Raw genomic sequence first — 22,566 nt, forward strand, 5'->3', positions numbered from 1 at the left:
ACAACGTAAAAGTAAACATTGAGCCCTTTGGATGTATCATGAGCAGGTGCACCGGGGAATCACTTTCTTGAATTAAATACAAATAGTGCACACACTAAACCAAATGTATCTTACATGGGATGTATCATCTGCTCAAAGGCCCATCAGAATACTTTAACGGAGATGACTCAATCCCTCTTCAATGCAGAACCCAACAAGAGTAAATGGTTTTTTGCATGGTGGAATGTCATCCAACCTAACACGGCCTACTGGGATGGAGACAAGAGAAAAAAGAAACTGACACTGTTGCCTAGTGTGTTGGATTTTCTCCTAGGACCAAGACATAGTCCAACATATTCCTGCACTGCAGGACACTTTAAAGAGAAAAGCCCATGCCACTATGAAAGTAAAATCATAATAGACTGCCTGTTAGTCAAGGCTTAGCAAACAGAACAATAATGAAAGCTGAAAACCTGAATCTTGTTCAGTGGAGTAACAAAGTCCCCTGCAGCCCCTGTGGTGCGGAGGGGCCCCCCTAGCTCAAAGGGCCCCCCTCATCACAGTGCTCTGACCTGAGAGCTACTAAGTGAGTTCGGAGAGGGACACCCTCCAGGTAGTTTGCAGGGGGATCCCTTCAAATTTTGTTATGCCACTGACCAGTAGTGGCTCGCATGGGTCACAAGGGGCGGCGTGCAGGGGTGGGGGGCAGCTGAGAGGGAGTAAAATTAACACTTACGTTACCACCACGAGCCGCTGTGCTCCTCTGTCTCCTCGCTGCAGACAAGCACAGGCTCCTAACGGAGGAGCCGCCCCTGCCACTAAGCATGTTGCGTGAATAATTGTAATACTATGTATCCTACGTTTACAGACTGCTGGGTTAATATTTTAGACTTCTAGGACTTTTGCACACCTTATGCTTGAGAAGTCTGAGAAAGTATATAACTGAAAAGCTGAAAAGATTTGGGTGTGTTGCCTGACCTAAACCCAGACCTGTGATTCAGCGGGCATCAAACGTGAGCAATTGGAAACGTAGACACACATTCAGTGTTGTCCTGCCCGAATAAGTCTATCAGTGTCAAGGTTATAAACTTGATAAAATCCGATGCTTTTCATTGAGTGTTCACATCTTAAGGTCTGGATGATTAAGGTGAATGCCAGGAACTATTGTAGACTTACCTACAGAACAGAAGCATTTAAGTATCTGAGAATGGGGTGTCTTAGAAATGTCAGCCCATGTGGTCTCAGATACTTTGGAAGCACTACCTGCCCCTTCCAAAAAGAGTTTTGGAACACATAACAGGAAAGATCTACCCAGTGACACACACTATGAATGAATACACTACAATGCTCCAGCCAGTGTACAATACTTTGAATAGCTAGTATAAGAAAAAATGAAAGGGGATGGGACCAAATCAGGGCATCAGGATAATTGGAATCAAGGTATATTATAAAACCCTGAACAGAATGTTGTCTCAGCCATATTATACGTGACTTTGGAATAACAATGAGCATAATTGAATGCCACCAGTGCTGGAATTAAATATGTTAAATGGGACTCTGCCTTACATTTTCAAGTAGTGGTACATAGCTAAAGTTTAGTACTTTGGTAGTTTACTATTATATGAACTATGTACAATCTATAATTGTGAGTCCACTGGAGGACAACATGGACTATCTAAAAAAAAGTGGTGAGGCAGCACTGGGGCAAACACAATAAAAAAAAGCATGTACCTGCTGCCCGCCTCCTCGCTGCCTCGGTGCTCCTCTGCTGCCACTGCACAGGCTCCCAGACTCCCCTACCCCTACACCAATCCATATGCTTCTTTCATGTTGGCAATACTATTACCCAGCATGACAAAGAGCAGCAATTGATGTGAGCGGGCTGGTTCTGCACTCCCAGGGGGACTGGGAGATTGTGCCTGCTGTTCTCTACCAGGCAATGCAGCACGGGTTGGAGAGAACTCAGTGTGCATGATAGGATGGCCATCCTAAGATGGCCGGCCAAACCAACATGCGCATGACAGCAATGCCTACCACTCCTCCTTCAGTGCTGTTATCATCATGGCCCCACCCATAACACTTGTCTCATACAGACCCCTGGTCCCCAAGACCACCACGGCCAGCAACGCCGTTACACTGCCAGCACCCTCCGCGCACTCAACACCGGACGATCTCAACCTGCTTCCTGGCCTCCCCTAAGCACACCCAGGAACCCTTCACCTGCCGGAACTGCAGCCTCACCAGCCTCTAAATCGCCAAACCTCCTGCCGAGCCTGACCGCAACTACCACCGATGCATCCTACTCAACACCCGCTCCGCACGCAAACACGCCGTCGAACTCTGGGACCTACTCAACACCTCCACCCCGGATGTCGCCTTCCTGACGGAGACCTGGATGAACGCCTCCTCGGCCCCAGACATTGCCATAATCATTCCTGATGGCTACATGATCACCCGCAGGGATCGTACCAACGGAGTCGGAGGAAGAATCACCATCGCCCACAAGAACATCATCAGGGTCACGACCTGTACCGACGACACCCTCAGCACCGCCGAACACCTGCATTTCCAGATTCCAGATCCACACCAACCCCAACACCACCCTCAGAGGAACCCTCATCTACAGACCCCCAGGACCACGGCTTCAGTTCTGCGACTCCATCGCCGACCTCGTCAGCAGGAACGCCCTAGCCTCAGCCGACTACGTCCTCCTCGGCGACCTGAACTTTCACCTGGAGAATAACAAGACCCCAACTCCACCACCCTAATCAACAACCTCGCCACCCTCGGACTCAGACAACTCGACACTACTCCAACACACTCCGCTGGCCACACGCTGGACCCCGTCTTCTCCGCTAGCCCCCACGTCACCTTCAGCCACACCACCGAACTCCCATGTACCGGCCACCGCTGCATCCATTTCACCTTCCAGAAACCCACCACATACCACCGGACCCAACAGATCCCCGCCGTAACTGGAGCAAAATCAGCCAAGAGCAGCTGAACACCAAACTCGCCCAAAAACCACCCACCAAACCAACCAATCCCGACCTCGCAGCCTACAACCTCTGGTGCTGGATCGACGACTGCGCCAACACTCTCACCCCGCTCAATAAACCCTCCAACAGAGGTGCCAACAAGGGAGCCAGCTGGTTCACCTCGGACCTTCGAGCCTCCAAGCAAACCTGCCGGAAACTGGAGAGAAAGTGGCTCCTCGAACAGACACCGGACAACCATGCCGCCTTCAAGAACGCCATCCGCAATCACCATCACCTCATCAGATCTTCCAAGAAAACCTCCTTCAAAGACCATCTGAACAACGACGCACTCAACAGCAAGGAGCTCTTCAACATCGTGAATGAACTCTCCAATGCCAGCTCCAGCACAAACGACATCCCACCTTAACAAGACCTGTGCAACTCCCTCGCCGCCTTCTTCCACCACAAGATCACAGACCTCCATGACAGCTTCAACAGCCACACCACCCCGCCAATCACCGACTCCTCAGACTCTCCAGCCACCTTCAACTATGACCCCCTGCTCGTCTGGGCCAACGTGAACGAATAAGACACAATCAAAACCATGAGCACCACCCACTCTGGATCTCCGTCAGACCCATGCCCGTACCACGTCTTTAACAAAGCAAACGCCACCATCGCACCCCACCTCCGCAAAGTCATCAACATCTCCTTCGAGACTGTGACCTACCCAGAGAGCTGAAAGCATGCTGAGATCAAACCCCTACTCAAGAAACCCATGGCGGACCCGAGAGACCTCAAGAACGTCCACCCCATCTCCCTGCTCCCATTCCCGGCCAATGTCATCGAGAAGATCGTCAACAGACAACAGACCCACTATCTAGAAGAAAACAACATCCTGGACCCAACCCAGTCAAGGTTCTGCAGCAACAACAGTACCGAAACCGCCCTCATCACCGCCACCGACGAAATCAGGGCCCTGCTTGACAATGGCAAAACCGCGGCCCTCATCCTCCTGGACCTCTCGGCCACCTTCGACACCGTCTGCCACTGCATCCTACGCACACAACGCAGGGATCTGGGACAGAGCTCTGGAGTGGACCACCTCCTTCCTCTCCGGCAGAACCCAGAGCGTCCGCCTCCCCCCTTTCCACGCCGGAGCCTCCAAGATCATCTGCGGCGTTCCCAAAGGTTCGTCCCTCAGCCCTACACTATTCAACGTCTACATGGCACCGCTAGCCCGCGTTGCCTGGTTACACAACCTCAACATCATCTCCGATGCCGACAACACCCAACTGATCTCCCTCACCAAGGACCCCCTCACTGCCAAATCCAACCTCCACCAAGGAATGAAGGCCGTCGCTGAATGGATGAGGAACAGCAAACTGAAGTTGAACTCAGATAAGACGGAGGTCCTCATCATCGGCGCCAACCCCTCAGCCTGGGACGACTCCTGGTGGCTGACTGCTCTGGGAGCAGCCCCAACACCCACCAACCACGCACGCAACCTGGGCGTAATCCTCGACTCAACAGTCTCCATGACCAAGCAAGTCAGCGCTGTCTCCTCATCCTGCGTCAACACCCTCCGCATGCTCCGCAAGATCTACAGATGGATCCCCACAAATACAAGAAGAACAGTCACCCAAACCCTCGTCAGAGCAAACTTGACTATGGAAATGCCCTCTACGTAGGAGCCCCGGCCAAACTCCTCAAACGACTGCAACGCATACAAAACACCTCCACACGCCTGATCCTTGATGCCCACCACCAAAGCCACATCACTCTCCTTCTGAGAGACCTACACTGGCTCCCCATCAACAAAAGGATAACCTTCAAGCTCCTCACCCACGCACACAAGGCGCTCCACAACACCGGCCCAGCCTACCTCAACAGACGACTCACCTTCTACACCCCATCCCAGCAACTCCGCTCAGCCGACCTCGCCCTCGCCACCGTCCCCCACATCCAAAGAGTGACTACCGGAGGCAGATCCTTCTCCCACCTCGCCGCCAAGACCTGGAACACCCTTCCCTTACCCCTACGACAGACCAAAGACCTGCTGACATTCAGGAAGCAGCTCAAAACCTGGCTATTTGAGCAGTAGCAGCAACCCCCTCCCCTCAGCGCCTTGAGACCCTCACGGGTGGTAGTGCGCTCTACGAATACACTGATTGATTGACAGAAAAATAAAATAACCATAAAACAGATTCATTATCATTTTAATTTTCATGTTTGCATGCTGGTGGGGGGATGCTCCTCCGCCATTATGGAGGAGCCACCACTTCTTAGAGCTCTGATCACATATGTATAGCTTTGATTTAAATAAAGATTAAATAAGTCTAGCCTAATGGAGGGCAGAGGCTAACATACAGTTGATTGCTAATTTGGTCTTAGATGTGTCATAGAATGTAAGAACTCTTCCAGTTGTCACTTATGTTAGAACCAATCCACTCTACATACACCCTTTGGTGAAAATAAAATTATTTCTGCCGGTTTGCCAGAACGTTTCTACATGATAAACTATAGACAAATGCTTGAAGCAATTACATAAATGTTTATGGATGTTAGAAACTATGGTGGGACGAAAACCAACCCAGTCAAATTTATATAAAACACAATTTGTAGTTATAACTAGCACAGCAGGGAATGGGCTAGGCCCTGCCCCTAACCAACCATAGGCAGCCAATCCCTACTATACATGGCCTTTGGCAGTGCACTGCTGCAGCTGGCCACATGGCATGGACTGCACATATGCTCTGCATGCAATGGGCATAAAACCCTCACTGCACACAGCCTTTAGCTGTACACAGAAGGAGTTGGTCAGAGGTTTGTACCAGCCTGCCACTGTCAGCCAACCTGCTTCATGGCCCATCTACTTCTGGCCATTCTCTGCAGGGGTTGGCAACACCACTGGATCAGAGAGAGAGAGTGTGAGAGTGTGTGTGTGTGTGAGAGTGTGTGTGTGAGAGTGTGTGTGTGTGTGAGAGTGTGTGTGTGAGAGTGTGTGTGTGTGTGTGTGTGTGTGTAAAAATGCATTGCCATACTTGTACCTTGCAGAATATTGCAATAAAAGCACATTAACACCTCAATTAAAATAAACAGATCTTATGGGTATATTTATAGCAATAACCAGCCACTGGGCAAGCACACGCACAAACACATATAGGCCCAGATTTAAACTCTGTTTGGGCTGAATTAGCATCATTTTTTTTAATGCTAATTAAGCGCAAACTTAACTCCATATTTATATTTTGACACTAGACGACTCTAACGTCAAAATATTGGAGGTAAAGTAATTTTTTGCTAGCGGGAAAACTACCTTGCGTCAATGAAATGCAAGGTAGGCATTCCAGGGCAGAAAATGACTCTAAGGCCCTAGTGCCTTATTTATCCTTCAGTGCAGAAATGTTGCACCGGATGGAGGCGGGCCTAAATAATGGCGCTAAGCTTGCTTAGCGACATTATTTAATACCTGGGTCAGGGCAGGCGTTAGGGGACCTGTGGGCCTATTTCCATGGTGGAACACCATGGAATAAGTCCACAGGTGCCCTCCCCAGGCCTCAGGGACACCACCACCCACACCAGAGGGACAGCGGAGGATAGGGGACCCCATCCCAGTTACATATAGGTTAGTAGAGGTAAGTATTTTGCTTTATTTTTTAAAGTGCCATTGGGGGCCCTGAAATGGGCCCCCATACATTGCCCTGGGTGCAATGGCCATGCCCAGGGGACCCTTGTCCCCTGTGCTGGCCACTGGGGTGGTGGGCATGACTCATGTCTTTTTTAAGACAGGAGCCATGTGGTATGGTAGGTTTTGCATTAAGAAATGACGCTAGGCTGGTTAGAGTCATCCTTTTTTACACTAACCAGCCTAACATCAATTTTTAACGCAAAACCCCCTTCCCCCATACCGCCACCCCACCCAGCTAACGTAATTTACCTTGACATTAGCCGAACCTTTGCGCCGGATTGCACCATTCCATAAATAAGACTGCCGGCCGGCGCAACCCGGCTACCCGGCGGTAAACTTTTTCATGCAAAACTGCATTAGCGCAGTTTTGCGTGGAAAAGTATCAATATGGGCCTCAGTGTGGAGAGCAATGTACAACCCTATGAAGTATTGTATGTATTTTGTTTAACGTTATGGTGACTTTTGTTTAAATGCTTTGATTTGACACCACTAGTAAAGATGTGTTTTCATACCCAGGGTCCCATCCCACAAACAGAGCTAGGTACCTCCTTGCTTGCCTGTTCCGGATCTCAACTCGCAGGTCCCACAAGAGATTAAGGCCCATAATTAAGAAAGAGTGATGCATCAGCGCTGATCTGCCACTTTTTCTGCACCCTCCCTACCGGCATCTAACGACACCATGGTTGCACCGTATTTATAATACGGCACACCATGCCAGTCGTTAGCACAATAGCATCAACATTTATTTTTGATGCCATTGTGGTGCTTTGCTACACTAGCACTAAAAATGTTGGCACTAGTGTAGCAAAGTGGAAGGAGGCCCATCGGTATCTATGGGAGCGTCATTTTAACGCCTGCTCTGAGCAGGCATTTAAAATGATGCCAAAAATGGCGCAGTGAAATCTGTTAAATTTCCCAATGCCATTTTTACAGGTCTCCTAGCGCTGGAACACCTCCCTTGCATACAGTTTGCCTGGCACAGGCATACTGTGGCGCAAGGGCTTACAAAGTGGTGCAATGCATGCACTGCGCCACTTTGTAAATATGGCACATGGAAAAAGTCACTTTATCGCCGCCTTAGCGTCAACAAGTCTTGCGGTGCTAGGGTGTTTCTAGGGGCTCTTAAATATGCCTCTATGTATGTGTCCAGTGCCACGCCTTCTGCGCGCTGTTTTCAAATCCTAGAAATATGTGCTTCTGTTACAAAATTGGTCAGTATGCGCATCATGTTAATTGTAAAAATAAGCACTGCGGTAATGTCTGCTGCAAATATTTGTGCAGAGGCAGGAATGAAGTCTTGATATTTGCGACTAAAGCTATATAGAATAAAGACAGCAGAAGTATTTTAAATAAATAAAGGTGTTATGGTATACAATAGGCTTCTGTGTATATCATTTTTAATTTAATGGGTGCAAACATTTTCTTTCTCAAATAATTACTTGTACGCTACATTTTTCCATGTAATTAAACCGATTTTCCCTGGTCATTTGTTTGAATTTTAAGGCTGGGAAATGTTGTTTTTTCACCATTTTTCAGAATTACTTAGAAACTCTTGCGTGATTATATAACACCTGATCGTATTGAACAGATTCAGACTAAAAGAACACATGCTATAGGAGGACTGAAAACCTAATACACGGTCATACTGTACCAAAATCATTAGAATTTCTCACTGGGAATGAAGTCTATTAAGTCAAAATAGGTATATTTCCATTCTGCATATGAAAACCATTTGGTAAGATGCAGTCATTTGTGCAGGCCACATAGTTTTGTACTGCACTTGCTATCTTAACAAGATAGAGGCCCGAGCATGTGCATGCGTGGAAATGCATAGGCAGTCATTTTAGAATGTTGTTGTATACATACACAAGCAGCCATTTTGGTATATTGGTCCTGGGAAAGATTTACAAAAGCATTTTTAAAATGGCGTCTCTTGCATCTACAACAAGTGCATGCGCATGCACAAATGCACAGCCATTTCCATAATTTCTGCCGCTTGCAGCGCCCTCGTGGGATGCAACATACTACTAGTGACAGCAAGGGCCTAGCAGCAATGTTCATAAGCAAGATCAAATTATAAAAAGGAGCTAGATCATTATAAACATGCCATAAGGGACACCAAATGCCGTTTTTTCCTGGTAAATGTGTCTCAGTGAAAAATAAACCAAGGGGCATTTTTAAGAAATGAACTGTCAGTCTTAAAGAAAACGTCCAGTTGTAATTCTTAATCACAGCAGCTTTGTGATGAATTAGCTCCCTTTTTTTATTGCTTGATCCAATTCTACTAAAATGGTATCCGACCCTCCACAGCAAAGACCTGCTATCACCTAGCCTGACTTTCGAACTAATCTCAACATCAGTCCTAAACTCACTTTCTCAGTGGAGGCCAGGCTCCCCCTCAGAGGAGCCACCAGTCTTGTTGCTATCCAAGTTTAATGTCTACTTTCTGCCATCTCTTATGAACTCTCCTGATTCTTCCTTGAGTTTTTTAAGTTGATACCCAGGAAGGCATCGGAATTTGACCCTCACTATCCTGCCAGTTATCATCCTATTACATTGGTTCCTGCTATGATCAAGATTCTGGAATCATTACACAACATGTTAAATTTCATCCAAACTGGCCTTTCTCCTCACAGTATAGAACTATTGCAATGGCAGTGGTAGATGATATGCACATAGATGCAAATTCTAATGAAGTCACTGCCCTGATACTACTAGATTTGCCAGTGGCATTTGATATGGTGAATCACAAAATTCTCATCAACCAACCTCAAGAGATTTGTGTTGGGGTTGAAGTTTTTCAATGGTTTTTGTAATTTCTGTCAGGCAGAGCTCATCAGGTGACTGAGTCCATTTTGTTCACAAACCTGCCAGACTTCTCTCGCGGCCCAGAGCATACAGCCCAGTCACCCTATCTGTTCAATGAAAACATGAGACCTCCAGTGGCAGTCACTCCTTTACCCTACACTGGGGTCATGTAAATGTGTTTTTCGATTGAACAACAATTCAGCTTTTGGTTCTTGCCTCCAAAACTGTACTCTGGAAGTGCCTAACTGAATGTGCTATCATTTTCTCAAGCTTGGTACTGAAATAATGATAGTCGGGTGATCAAAACATCTTGCAACAATGAATGTGACCAGCGGATATTGGCCACTACTGGGAATTTTAAAAAAAGCTGTCATCCCTCATCTCTCCTTGTATGTTTTTAAGAGAATAGATTAATCTGTCCAATTCTCATGCTTCATTTTAGGAGATCAGAAAAACAGCTATGTTGCCACTCATCAGGTTGGGCTGTTGCAATAGCCTGTATCCAAGGATCAAAACCTCCCGACTGCTCCGGCTATAAATTGACCATAATCAAGCTGTCTAGTTGGCTCTCAAAGCTTCCTGGTTCTACCAGTCTATTTCCCTTCTAAAAACACTTCATTGCCTTCCCATACAGCCGTGCCTTACATTTAAAGAGCTATACATTGTACACAAATCCAACTATGGCTCTTCACATATGTTTCTACCACACAGCCAGTAAAATAACGCCATTTAAGGTCTCTATGTTCGACTATTTAAGGTGTATTTTGAATTCTGAGATTTTGCAGCATTCAACTGGGTGGTGGAGCTTTTTCTAATTTCGCCCCATCGATGGGCAATCAGCTACTGCTGAAGTTAAAATCCATAGAAGGTCACTTGGGTCTCAGGAAAGCACTCTGAATTGGACTGCTTAAACAATTCCGGGCTTAGTCCTATACATGTTACCACCCGATTCTCTTCAGTTTTGATGCCTAGAGACCCATCCTAGGTGATAGTGGGCTTTATTAGTTTAACATCGAATAAAATAAATAATTAAAAAGGAAGCCCAGTTTAGACTACCTGTTCGGGCATTGAAGGGGACTACTCTTTTGCAGATGTACACACTGTGCCCAAACCCAATACCTTCCCTTAGAGTAACGGTAGTTTGATGTGGGTAGCCAACAGCTGAAGTGAAAAAAAATCCCCTATGCTGCATGTGTGCTGTGTAAAAGTAAAATGTGAAAGACACTGCAAAAGAACAATGGATAAAGAGAGTTGACTAAAAGCTGCTCTACATACGTATGCATGTATGGGTATGCATTTGTGCATTAATTATTTTAAAAAGGAAAAAGTCTTGGCTGACACCAGACTGAATAACAACTACTGTATGCCCATAGCCTGCACCTAGCCCTCCATGGAACAATACTATTTATTTATTTTATCTATTTATTTGTTTGTTTTGTTTATTTATTTATTTACTTTGTGATTTTATATATTAAACTTGAGGGCGTTTTACAATAGATTCAACACAGATAAGTAACCAGTGGATAAAACAAAGGCTTACTCTTAGAAGAATGCGTGACATGTTACCCATCAAGAGGAAGAAATGCACATACTTGTAACACAGAACAGTGCAGGAGCTGCTATGGTATCACATGGTCAATGACATGCCTTGTCAAAATTCTGCAGTTGTTTTCCTGAAGGACAAATATTTCAACAAATGGTATTCTTTTCAATTAATGAAATGTTTTAGGCTGTGATGCACTTTATTTCCCTTGGACTTATTTTCTGGCTTGTCTTTTTCTATTTCCCTTTCACAATATAGTATGCAGCGTGAGGCCTCTGATCTGGTTTGCATATATATTTTCTGATTAGTCATAGCTACACATGAGAAGGAAGCTTCAACTATTTTCAATTTTGTTGTTTCTTTTTTGTCTTTAATGTGCCTTGAAAATGATGCGTAGGGCATTTCTCATCTGCAAACAATAAAACAAAGCAAGATAATGCTTTAACGCTGTACAGTGGTGAACATGATTTAAACATCTTTCTATTGGGATGACCAATGTTAGGCCTGATTTGACCATAAAACACATGTTTGAATATACTATTTATCTGCCGAAAGCTCCTATGGTATGTTCCAGTTACATATCAATACAGCTAAGAAGAAACGTGTTTCGCTCATCCCAGGCTTATGACGTTGGTACTGTGGTATCTTGATTGGTCATTACCAGACATCCACAAAGAAAATTTAAAAAAACTGTTGTGTACCGCATTCTCGGGTTAATGTGCTGAATCTTATCATTCTAGTGACTGACCTTCTGCTCTTCTCTCCCAGTAATTCACCTGCCTTTCCATCCCCCACCCATCCTGACGGGCAATAGTTGCTTTCCCTGGAGTAATGGGAAACGTTAAAAAAGAATAGCTCGGATAGGACGCGACACTTATGCTGATAAAATCCAATGCAACTAGTACATTATGAACGACCAAAGCATTACCAGGCTCTAGAAAAAACGTGTCTACCACTGGCACATGCGTAGAATGAAAATTCCCGAAACTCATTGGAATAAAATTATAATTACTTCAACATTAAATGCACCTCCAGCCACACTTCCGGCCAAGCCCCACTATTCACCATGGGGCAGTCTATGAACTGCAGAACCAAATGATAATCACTCAAACCACCCTCGACAGAACTGTGACTTTCGAAGTCCACATTCAGTCCACACTCAGCATATGCCACCATTACCTGCACTTTTGCATCAGTCCCACCTCGAAAATGCTAGCGTATGCTACTTTGATCTGCCTATACACACCCCGTCACCAAGTGATGCACAGCACTGCATTGAGATTGGTAGATGTAAGAATCCTTAAATCTCCTTTCTGTGAGCGGGAACTCATTACACCCTAGGCTCTGGTGAACAGCCGAATTCCTTCCAAGATGCTCTTCCTCATTCACAAAGGTATCTGTGATATAGACAGAGCACTGCAACAACAGTCGATCACATTACATCTCCCCTCTTCCATGCCCTCGTTCGGTCAAGGTCCCAGGAACACACTTCATCTGAACAAGAGGCTGACCTTTGTTTGCCCACGATCGACCTATGAAAAAAAGACTTCACTTTCAGGAAATTAAAATAAATGGCCTTCTTTCCGACATTCTTGGGGCACTAGGTCCTTAAATGTTATTTAAGTTTTAGCGCGGCACTATGTACGTCAGTTTAATATGTTAATAAATGACACAAATCCAATTAGAAACAAATCTGGGCTGCAGTAGCATCCACCCCCTGCTTGTTCGTTCCACTGTTGTTTGCTTGCCTTTGTTCTCTCTGCCTTTGTCGTCTGATTTATGAACATTGTCTCTTCTCATTAAGACTGCACTTGAACACAAAGTAACCCACATTGAGTCTTCTAGGCAAGTTATTAGACTTGTGCACGGTAAATACATGTCCACGGCTCCTCGCCTCTGCTAGTGTTCTCGAGTGCGAGACTAACACACACAGGCCTTAAAGGGGGAAACTGGGGCGCCTTGACAAGAGAGGCGCCGTTTAGCCGTGCCTCATTCGCCGAAGGTGTTTGCATTCAGAGTGCATCTGCATCTTTGGAATGTATGTAAACACGATGCAATCTGTTGGGTGGATAAAGAGCGCGGAGGCAGGCGTTAGGGGGAGTGCGCTTTGATGGGGGCAATGCGACATTCCAGAAATATTCCTTGCGAGCTTTCGTCATAACAAGATTGAAATTGTGTTCAGAACAAACCTTCGCTTGAGACCTGTAAATAGCGCTAATGCGAAGGCCCTGTTTGTTTAACAGCACTGAGCACACACTGCGTAACAAATCCTGCCGATAAAAGAAAGGGTAAACACGGAGCCGGCATCCTACCTGACTTTCCCACACCGGCTTGACCAAAGATAGCCAACTTCACTTCCGCGCACTTGGCCATCGTGTGAGGGGCGTGGCCGAGATCTCAGTTGTACAAGGGGACACCCGAGAAACTGCTCACAAAGAAAAGCTCCAGCTTCACCATTTCATTCTGAATCTGTTGGACCTGTAATCCCCCCCAAAAAATACATTATTATTCACCAGGGCATGTATTCAAAGGTGCACATCTATCAACTGGAGTGGCCACCCAGACATGCGCATTACTGTTATTTCAAATAAGTGGGAAAATAACATAGTTTGCAGCTTAAACATCTTTAAATATTTGAACACCGAAAAAGGTGACTTGAGGGAGACGAAGGAAGCAATCACAGGGACAAGCGCCCAATGCTTGTTGGAACGGCGTTGAGGGAGGAAGGGAGCAATGACTGGGGAAACAGGTGGAGTGAGAGTTAGAAGGAAACAAAGTCAGGGGCACAGGGAGGAGTGGAGGTTGGAAGCAATGTCTGCAGAACATGTGGGGTAGGAGAAGAAATCAATGTCTGCAGAACACGTGGAGTGGGGGAAGTAAGCAATGTCTGCAGAACACGTGGAGTGGGGGAAGTAAGCAATGTCTGCAGAACACGTGGGGTGGGGGAAGTAAGCAATGTCTGCAGAACATGTGGAGCAGGAGAAGAAAGCAATGTCTGCAGAACACGTGGAGTGGGGGAAGTAAGCAATGTCTGCAGAACACGTGGGGTGGGGGAAGTAAGCAATGTCTGCAGAACATGTGGAGCAGGAGAAGAAAGCAATGTCTGCAGAACACGTGGAGTGGGGGAAGTAAGCAATGTCTGCAGAACACGTGGGGTGGGGGAAGTAAGCAATGTCTGCAGAACATGTGGAGCAGAAGAAAGTAATGTCTGCAGAACACGTGGAGTGGGGGAAGTAAGCAATGTCTGCAGAACACAGAGAGTGGGGGAAGTAAGCAATGTCTGCAGAACGCATGGAGGGGGGAAGTAAGCAATGTCTGCAGAACACGTGTAGGGGGGAAGTAAGCAATGTCTGCAGAACATGTGGAGCAGAAGAAGAAAGCAATGTCTGCAGAACATGTGGAGTGCGGGAAGTAAGCAACGGCTTGGGAAATGAGCGGGGTGGGGTTGGAAGGGAACAATAAATGCGGAAGGAGTCAATGATTGGAGGGACAGGCTGTGAAATGTAGGAAGCAATGTGATCTGTCCCTTCAACATATTTTGTGGCTCCTCAGTAGTACAGGACTTATTATCATAGTCAATTCCACGGGTTCTATACGAAGGGCTGCTCCTTCCCATAAAAAAAGTGGGACAGACTTTAGAAAAAAAATGAAGCTAAAAGATTTAGCTTGGGGAGACAGACTGGAGTGGAGAGAGAGATTTTGATGGGAGGTGCTATGGTGCAGGAGGCACCATGGAGCAGCGAGGTGGGTAGGAAGAGACACTGAAATGAAGAGGTACCAGGGAGTGGGGCTGCAGGCAAGGGGAGAAACTGGTGAAAAGGAACGATCACAAAGGGGGCATACAGGGAGGGACAGACACAATGGGTGAAAGAGCAGTAAGACAGGGACCAGGAAGAGGCTCTGATAAGGAGAGGCAATGAATGATAACATTGAGTGGGCGGCCGCAGGGAGAAGACACAAGGAGAAGTAGAAGGGGGCAGCTGAAGAACGCCCATTGAGTACTAACAGAGAAATGGTTGAAAAACACGTAATGGGAAATGGTTCTGATAAATTAGAAGCGGAAATATACAGCTCATTGAATCACAACTTTGTGACACTGAAATGACCCTAGAAAGGGCAAGTACAAGAATAGAGAGGAAAGCCACCAAAAAAAGAGCAGACAACCAAAAGAGACAACATAGGCATTCAAGGACGAGCAAGGGATGACCCAATACCAACTATAAGTATATGTTATGTGTTGGAAGTAGTAGCCTGCCTACAGCAGCTAAAGCTGTCTAAAATGACTTCTATATCTACATGATTAAACCTAAATTTGGAAATAATTTGCCTGAAGAATGTTGTGGAGGCCCTTCAGCATTTACAATTTACACTATCTATCTCATTTCTAATCACAAATACAATGCAGCAAATCTGCATGGAGCATATTTTAGATACACCTAAACAAATCCTTGTGAATTCTATTTTGAGGCAAGTACCTCAAAATGCACCAGACATCTCCAAATTCACTCCAGTGCAAATAGTATTGAACATTTTGCAGAGGATTGGTGTAAATCTGGAATGATCATTGCTCTCTGAAAATGTAATCCAGAGACAAACTATATGAACCGCACCCAATTTACTTCCTGAAAAAATTTGCTGAAAAAAACAGAAGGGCGAGACAGAAACAACACTGAAGTGATCGTATTGTGCAGTAACCACCAGTCCTATTAGGACAATAGTAAGGGTCATATTTAATACTTAGTACCCTAAACACAACTTTATGATTAATAAAATAGTGTTGTGTGTAATTGATTTGCACAGGTCTCCCATTAAATCAACTAGAATGTTATGTTCTGTGTATTTGTAGAGCACACTATCACCTGTGAGGTTACCCTGGTGCTGAGCAGGTGTGTGTGCGTAGCCCAACCTACGGTAGGGTGGTTCTTTGAAGAGCCCAGTATTTAGCTTCTTGCAGAATTCAAGAAGAGTGGAGGAGGCTCTGATGTGGAATGATACGTTCTTCCACACTTTCAGAGTGATGTAAAAGAATGTCCATCTGCCTGATATGGTTCTGTATACGCATGGAATGTGTAAGAGTAGCAGTCCTGTGGAGTGGAGGTGATTGGGTTGGTTGAAGGAGATGCAAAATTTTAGGTAGGTGGGGCTTGTGTTTGAATTAAGCCTGTTTGAGTATCAGAAGCTAATTTAGTTCCCCGAGGTGTGGTGTGATGTGAGTTCTGTGTGGGAGGTTGAGGATGAGTCTAGCTGATGAGTAGTGAGTGGTTTGTACTCTTGTAACAAGTTGCTTTGTTTTACCGGTATAGAGGGAGTTCCCATAGTCCCACTTGTTGGTGACTCGGGCAGGAGCGACAGTTTTTCTAGTGTTGCTTAGGAGCCATTTGAAGATCTTCCCCAGCATCTTCAGGGTGTGGATGCAGGATGCAGAAACGACATTGACGTGCGTTAATTTACAGTTTGCTATCAATGATTATTCCAAGGACTCTGTTGTGGGTTTTGGGTTTGAGTGTGGATCCAAGTTTAGCCGACCACCAGTTGGAGTCTCATAGTGAGGTATTCTTGAAGAACATCACCACTTCTGTCTTGTCCGCATTGAGCTTGAGATAGCTGGATTCCATTCAGTTAGCGACTTCGGTGATGCAAGCAGTAAACTTCTTTCTTGTGTGGGGGTTCTTGTCCAAGAAAGAGAGTAGGATTTGGATTTCATTTACATAGGAGAGGATGTTGATGATGTGTGCATGGATGGCACGTCTATGCGTTGAAGAGGGTGGGACTGAGCAATGAGTCTTGAGACACTCACAGATGAGTTTGTGGACTTCCAAGGAATAAGGTTCCAGGTTGGCAGCTTGTGTTCTATCTGTTAATAAGGAGAAGATCCAGCGGAGAGTGGGACCTTGAAAGACAATCTCGTGCAGGTGCCTGATGAGGATGGGGTGTGAAACCTTGTCAAATTCTGCAGATAAGTCCAGGAACAGGTCCACAGAGGCCAATGAATATTTTGTACTGTCTAAAGACCAGGAATTGGCTCAATTGTTTCTTGGTTTATAATTTTTAGTTAACAGAACAGACATATTTCTATTTTAATAAATGATATCATGTCAAATTAAATTGTATCATGTCATGATTTAAACGAAATTGCACCAAGGTACTACAAAAACACCTACAAAACATATTGATGTCATAGCAAAACTTTGTCTCATTAAAAATGGTCACACAGTACATGCAGTTAATATTCAATGAAAGTCTATTTCAAAGAACATGGATAGCAAACCTGTTGTCACTTCTGAGTTTTTCCATGACTCTAGGTACAATATAATCGGTTTGTCAGCCAAACATTTAAGGGTCACTGATACCAAATAGTGTTTTTTTCAAGGACTGGTACACTAGATAAATCAAGTAAGGTAATACAAATGAAGTCTATCCAATGGAAAGAATGCAGGGTTTAAAAAAGTTTAGTGACATGATCACTTTCCGTGAGATTATTGACCAGATGAAATAAACTGTTCTGTCTCACCAGCAGCCACTGAAGCTGGTAGCCTGTATGCATTTATAAAGGGAATTAGTATGATCAAGATGGTGTTAAGCAATGCTCACACCATGTCATGATGTAACTCGAAGGGAACATAGAGGAACATTAATTCAAAAACAATTAGGAATTATGAGTATCACTAACATCACAAACAAACAAGCCTTCACTTTGCTGGTAAAATGGCCAAATTGTGTGGATACAGTTAGCAAGAAGTTATCCTTGAAGATTTAAAACTATAGTGCTCCATAGGGATTGATGCATATGTTTTCTTGAGTCCACCTTAGAATAACCCACACATTTAAAAAATGACATGGCTACCCTAAATCTAGAATTACTAAACCAGGAGCCCACTCACATTTCAAGTCATAGAATGGATGTCATTTTTCACCTCAGCTAATGTAAATACAGTGCCCAAACCACCCCTCTGATCTGATCTGACCACTTTGGAATCACATTGCACATGAAAGTACCAAAACGCATCAGCTATAAACCCTCAGTGATGATGAGCAGGCACAAATGGAGTCAGTTCATCCCAGACCAAGATGCCACAGAAGTAAAACATCTATAGGGATAGCATGGCATACCATACACTGATTCCAACCCTAACATTCTACATTTCACTCCTCACCCTTTAATACCCTTGATAAAAGGCTGCTAATTGAGGAACAAAGATATGCATGGATGCACATCAGAAATAATTACTTGTTTCCATGCTAGCTATAAAGGCTTAAACTAGAACTTTAGAGTGTGAAACAGAAATGGAAAAGAGACTACTCCACGCAACAAAAGGGGTCATGACAGTTGTTAATGCTCTCAGAAAAAGGAAAAATTAAGGCTGAGAAAATATCCTTCTTTGAAAAGATTTATATTTTCACCAACCTTTCTAAAGATCTCTTTCACATTGTCTCTGAATTTCAACACCCTGCAGGCATAAAATTCAAAATACCACATTCACACGTCCTTTATAACAATATTGCAGTATCTTTACTCAGAGAAAATGGCTATTATCTAAGACTATATCGCTAATGATCCAATTTTTATGCATGCTTCACGTTTTATGCATGCTTCACCACTTAAATCTGTTTTGCAGATGCAGCCATCTAGACTCCTTCACACAAACTACACAACAGGAGCATTTGCTGACTGTAACTAAGAGCTGCCGTTCAGGTTTCCCAAATTATCCTGTTTCATAATGGGATCTAAAACAGCTCTTCTTGCTGCAACTGACATCCTCCTGACTTTATTTAATGGCTTTTTAGAGAATGACAATTTTTGAGAGCTATGAAAGCCAGCTGTAGCAAGATCAAAGCTAAAGAAGCCCACCCTGGGATACAATGACATAAACAATCTTAGGCTCAGCTCATTGCTCCCTTACGTGGGAATCTTCTAGGAAAACTGGCTCTGCTTCAGCTCCAGGACTTTTCAGAATTTAAAGAGCTACTAAACAGACAACAAATATTTATCCGTTTAGGTCATAGCACTGGTAGTCCTATTAGCCCTCGATGATCTGTGCCAGCTCATTGATAAAGGTCAAAACTGGCATGCTGGTCGTCTTAGATGAGTTAGTTGCATTTGACGCCATTTAACATAACTTCCTCCTTCAGACTCTAGAAGCAGTGTGTATCAGCACTAGGGTACTGAAGTGCATAAAATAATACAATATTTCATTTCAGAGTGATCACAAGTGGCCACACTTCCCCAATTGTCTTTGAAAGCATAGGACATAGACTGTGGGGGTGCAACATGGGTCAATCCACTCAAACTTTCTGTTTAACAAATACAAATGGCCCCTTCACCTATTTGCTTCATCAAGAAGATGTATACCTTTACATGTCTGTTGATTATACTTAGCTTATCTTTCACCTAACTAGTGTGTAAGAGCCTCCCAATCAAAATATGTACCCTTTTAGAAAGGCCCACATTATCATCAGGGAATGGATGGCCAGCAAGTTCCTCTTGAGGAACCCAAACAAAAGCGTGATCCTTCAGCAGTGGTACAAAGTTTAACAATTCCCTTGGACAACACCATGTCCCTGGATGCTCAATCCATGAACGTGCCTGCACCTATTACACCTGCCTTTGTCTTTAAAAAAAAAAAATACAGGGCCTCATTACAAAATTGGCGGGCGGCAAGCGCCGCCCACCGCCTGCCAAGTTGTAACCGCTGTGCGGCCGCCAATGCGACCGCACTCCCACGGTGCCCATTTGAACATCCCGCTGGGCCGGCGGGCAGAAACTGAGTTTCCACCCGCCGGCCCAGTAGGGATGTGGGCCGCAACATGGGAGCCGGCTCCAAATGGAGCCGGCGGTGTTGCGGCCGTGCGACGGGTGCAGTTGCACCCGTCGCGTTTTTCACTGTCTGCATAGCAGACAGTGAAAAGCCGCATTGGGCCCTGTCAGGGGGCCCCTGCACTGCCCATGCCAGTGACTCCCCATACTGCCAGCCTTTTCCTGGCGGTTAAAACCGCCATGAAAAGGCTGGCGGTCGGGGACTCGTAATCCCCTGGGCAGCGCTGCTAGCTGCGCTGCCCTGGCGGATTACTACCGCCGGGCCATTGTGGCGGAAAACCGCCATCCCCGGCGGTGCGACCGCGGCGCTTCCGCCACGGTCGTAATGTCCCAGGAAGCACCGCCAGCCTGTTGGCGGTGCTTCCGTCATTTTAGCCCTGGCGGTCATGTACCGCCAGGGTCAAAATTACCCCCATATTCTCCCTGTTTGAAATGGCCTTTCTGCAGGGTTATCCCCAGAATTTTTGCCTTCCTCCTTCTCTTTTTCTGACCTCATTTTTGCTGGCTTTAGGACTCTGCACACTTTACCACTGCTCATCAGTGCTAAAGTGCATATGCTCTCTCATTAAAACATGGTGACATTGGCTCATACCCAATTGGACTATTTAATTTACTCATAAGTCCCTAGTAAGGTGCACTATATGTGCCCAGGGCCTGTAGATTAAATGCTACTAGTGGGCCTGCAGCACTGGTTGTACCACCCACTTAAGTAGCCCCTTAACCTTTTCTCAGGCTTGTCATTGCAAGGCCTGTGTGTGCAGTTTCACTGCCAATTCGACTTGGCATTTAAAAGTACTTGCCAAGCCTAAAACTACCCTTTTTCTACATATAAGACACCCCTAAGAGTGCCCTAGGTGACACATGGGGTAGGGTGCTGTGTAGGGCAAAAGGCAGGACATGTACCTATGTAGTTTACATGTCCTGGTAGTACAGAACTCCTAAATTCGTTTTTACACTTCTGTGAGGCCTGCTCCCTTCATAGGCTAACATTGGGGCTGCCCTCATTCATTGTTTGAGTGGTAGCTGCTAATCTGAAAGGAGTAGGAAGGTCATATTTAGCATGATCAGACTGGTGATATAAAATCCTGCTGACTGGTGAAGTTGGATTTAATATTACTACTGTATTTTAGAAATGCCACTTTCAGAAAGTGACATTTCTCTGCACTTAAATCTTTCTGTGCCTTACAATCCACGTCTGGCTGGGTTTAGTTGACAGCTCCTTGTGCATTCACTCAGACACACCCCAAACACAGGATACTCAGCCTCACTTGCATACATCTGTATTTTGAATGGGTCTTCCTGAGCTGGGAGGGTGGAGGGTCTGCTCTCACACAAAGGACTGCCACACCCCCTACTGGGACCCTGGCAGACAGGATTGAACGGAAAGGGGACCTGGTGCACTTCTAAGCCACTCTTTGAAGTCTCCCCCACTTCAAAGGCACATTTGGATATATAAACAGGGCCTCTGCCCCTACCAATTCAGACACGTCTTGGGGTAGAAACTCTACCTCACAGACACTTTCTGGAGAAGAAACTTGTAACCAGAACCTGCATCCTGCCAAGAAGAACTGCCTGGCTGCCCAAAGGGCTCACTTGGCTGCTTTCTGTGAAGGACTGCTGCCTTGCTGTTGCCCTGCTGCCTTTCTGCTCTCTGGCTGTGGTGAAGAAGTGCATGGATAGAGCTTGCCTCCTGTTCCCTGAAGTCTCAAGACCAAAAAGATTTCATCTCTTCAAGAAGAACTCACAGCCTGCCAGAAATGACGCACAGCCAGCACCGTGGTGAAAATTTCACCGCACAATGAACTGGAATGACAGCTCGACTTTGCAACAAGAAGATTGCCGCAGCACCAGTGTAGCAACCAGAAATTCAATGCACGGGCCACCAGATTGATGCACAGCCAACCCGGAACGACCCAGCCCGACTTCAAGAGAGGAATCGACGCAGCGCCTGCCGTGTGGTAGAAACATCGACGCAACACCCACCGGATCGACGCAGCTCCTGTGACTTCATCCTGCCAGTGCACGAAGTCAATGCACTGTGCTGAGGGTGTCTGAAAACCCCGCAACCCGAAGAGGATCCACGTCCGAGCGCCGGAAATCGACGCACAGCCGTCCCTGCATGAAAACTAAACAACGCATCGCCATGTGCGGCCCGAGAAATCGTCGAACACCCCTTTGTTTCCACACATCTCCTCCTCTGCGGTTCTTTGCGGTGATTTTTCAAGCGAACCAGGTACTTTGTGCTTGAAAGAGACTTTGTTTTGCTTTTAAAAGACTTAAGACACTTTATTTCACTTTTGAGTGATATCTCAACATATACTTATTGCATTTTGATCAATTTGACCTGCGTTTATCCAGATAAATATTATATATTTTTCTAAACAATGTGTGGTGTATTTTTGTGGTGCTATATTGTGTTATTGTATGATTTATTGCACAAATATTTTACACATTGCCTTCTAAGTTAAGCTTGACTGCTCAGTGCTAAGCTACCAGCGGGTGGGCACAGGATAATTTGGATTGTGTGTGACTTACCCTGACTAGAGTGAGGGTCCTTGCTTAGATACGGGGTAACCTGACTGCCAACCAAAGACCCGATTTCTAATACTCCCATTCACAGATCTCTTGCTGCATACAGTAGTAGTGAATGCTCTCATTCCATAACATCTTGACTACCCTAATTCAATCTGTCTTGAACCACCAGACAAAGTCTACATTGACTGCAACTTTCTCAGAATGCTGCTTCATTATT

General features: G+C 45.4%; 1 protein-coding gene across 2 annotated transcripts in view; it reads right to left on the reverse strand.

Annotated features, from left to right (window-relative positions):
* RERG (RAS like estrogen regulated growth inhibitor) overlaps positions 1 to 22,566 on the reverse strand; it is a 603,452-nt gene that overhangs the window by 573,127 nt on the left and 7,759 nt on the right. For both annotated transcript variants that reach the window (XM_069228457.1, XM_069228456.1), the window contains exon 2: positions 13,312 to 13,477. In XM_069228457.1, the coding sequence (XP_069084558.1) occupies positions 13,312 to 13,372 (61 nt within the window). In that variant the 5' untranslated portion in view covers positions 13,373 to 13,477. The remainder of the gene's footprint in view (positions 1 to 13,311; positions 13,478 to 22,566) is intronic.

Source organism: Pleurodeles waltl, chromosome 4_1, assembly GCF_031143425.1.
Source record: "Pleurodeles waltl isolate 20211129_DDA chromosome 4_1, aPleWal1.hap1.20221129, whole genome shotgun sequence".
Classification (NCBI taxonomy): domain Eukaryota; kingdom Metazoa; phylum Chordata; class Amphibia; order Caudata; family Salamandridae; genus Pleurodeles; species Pleurodeles waltl.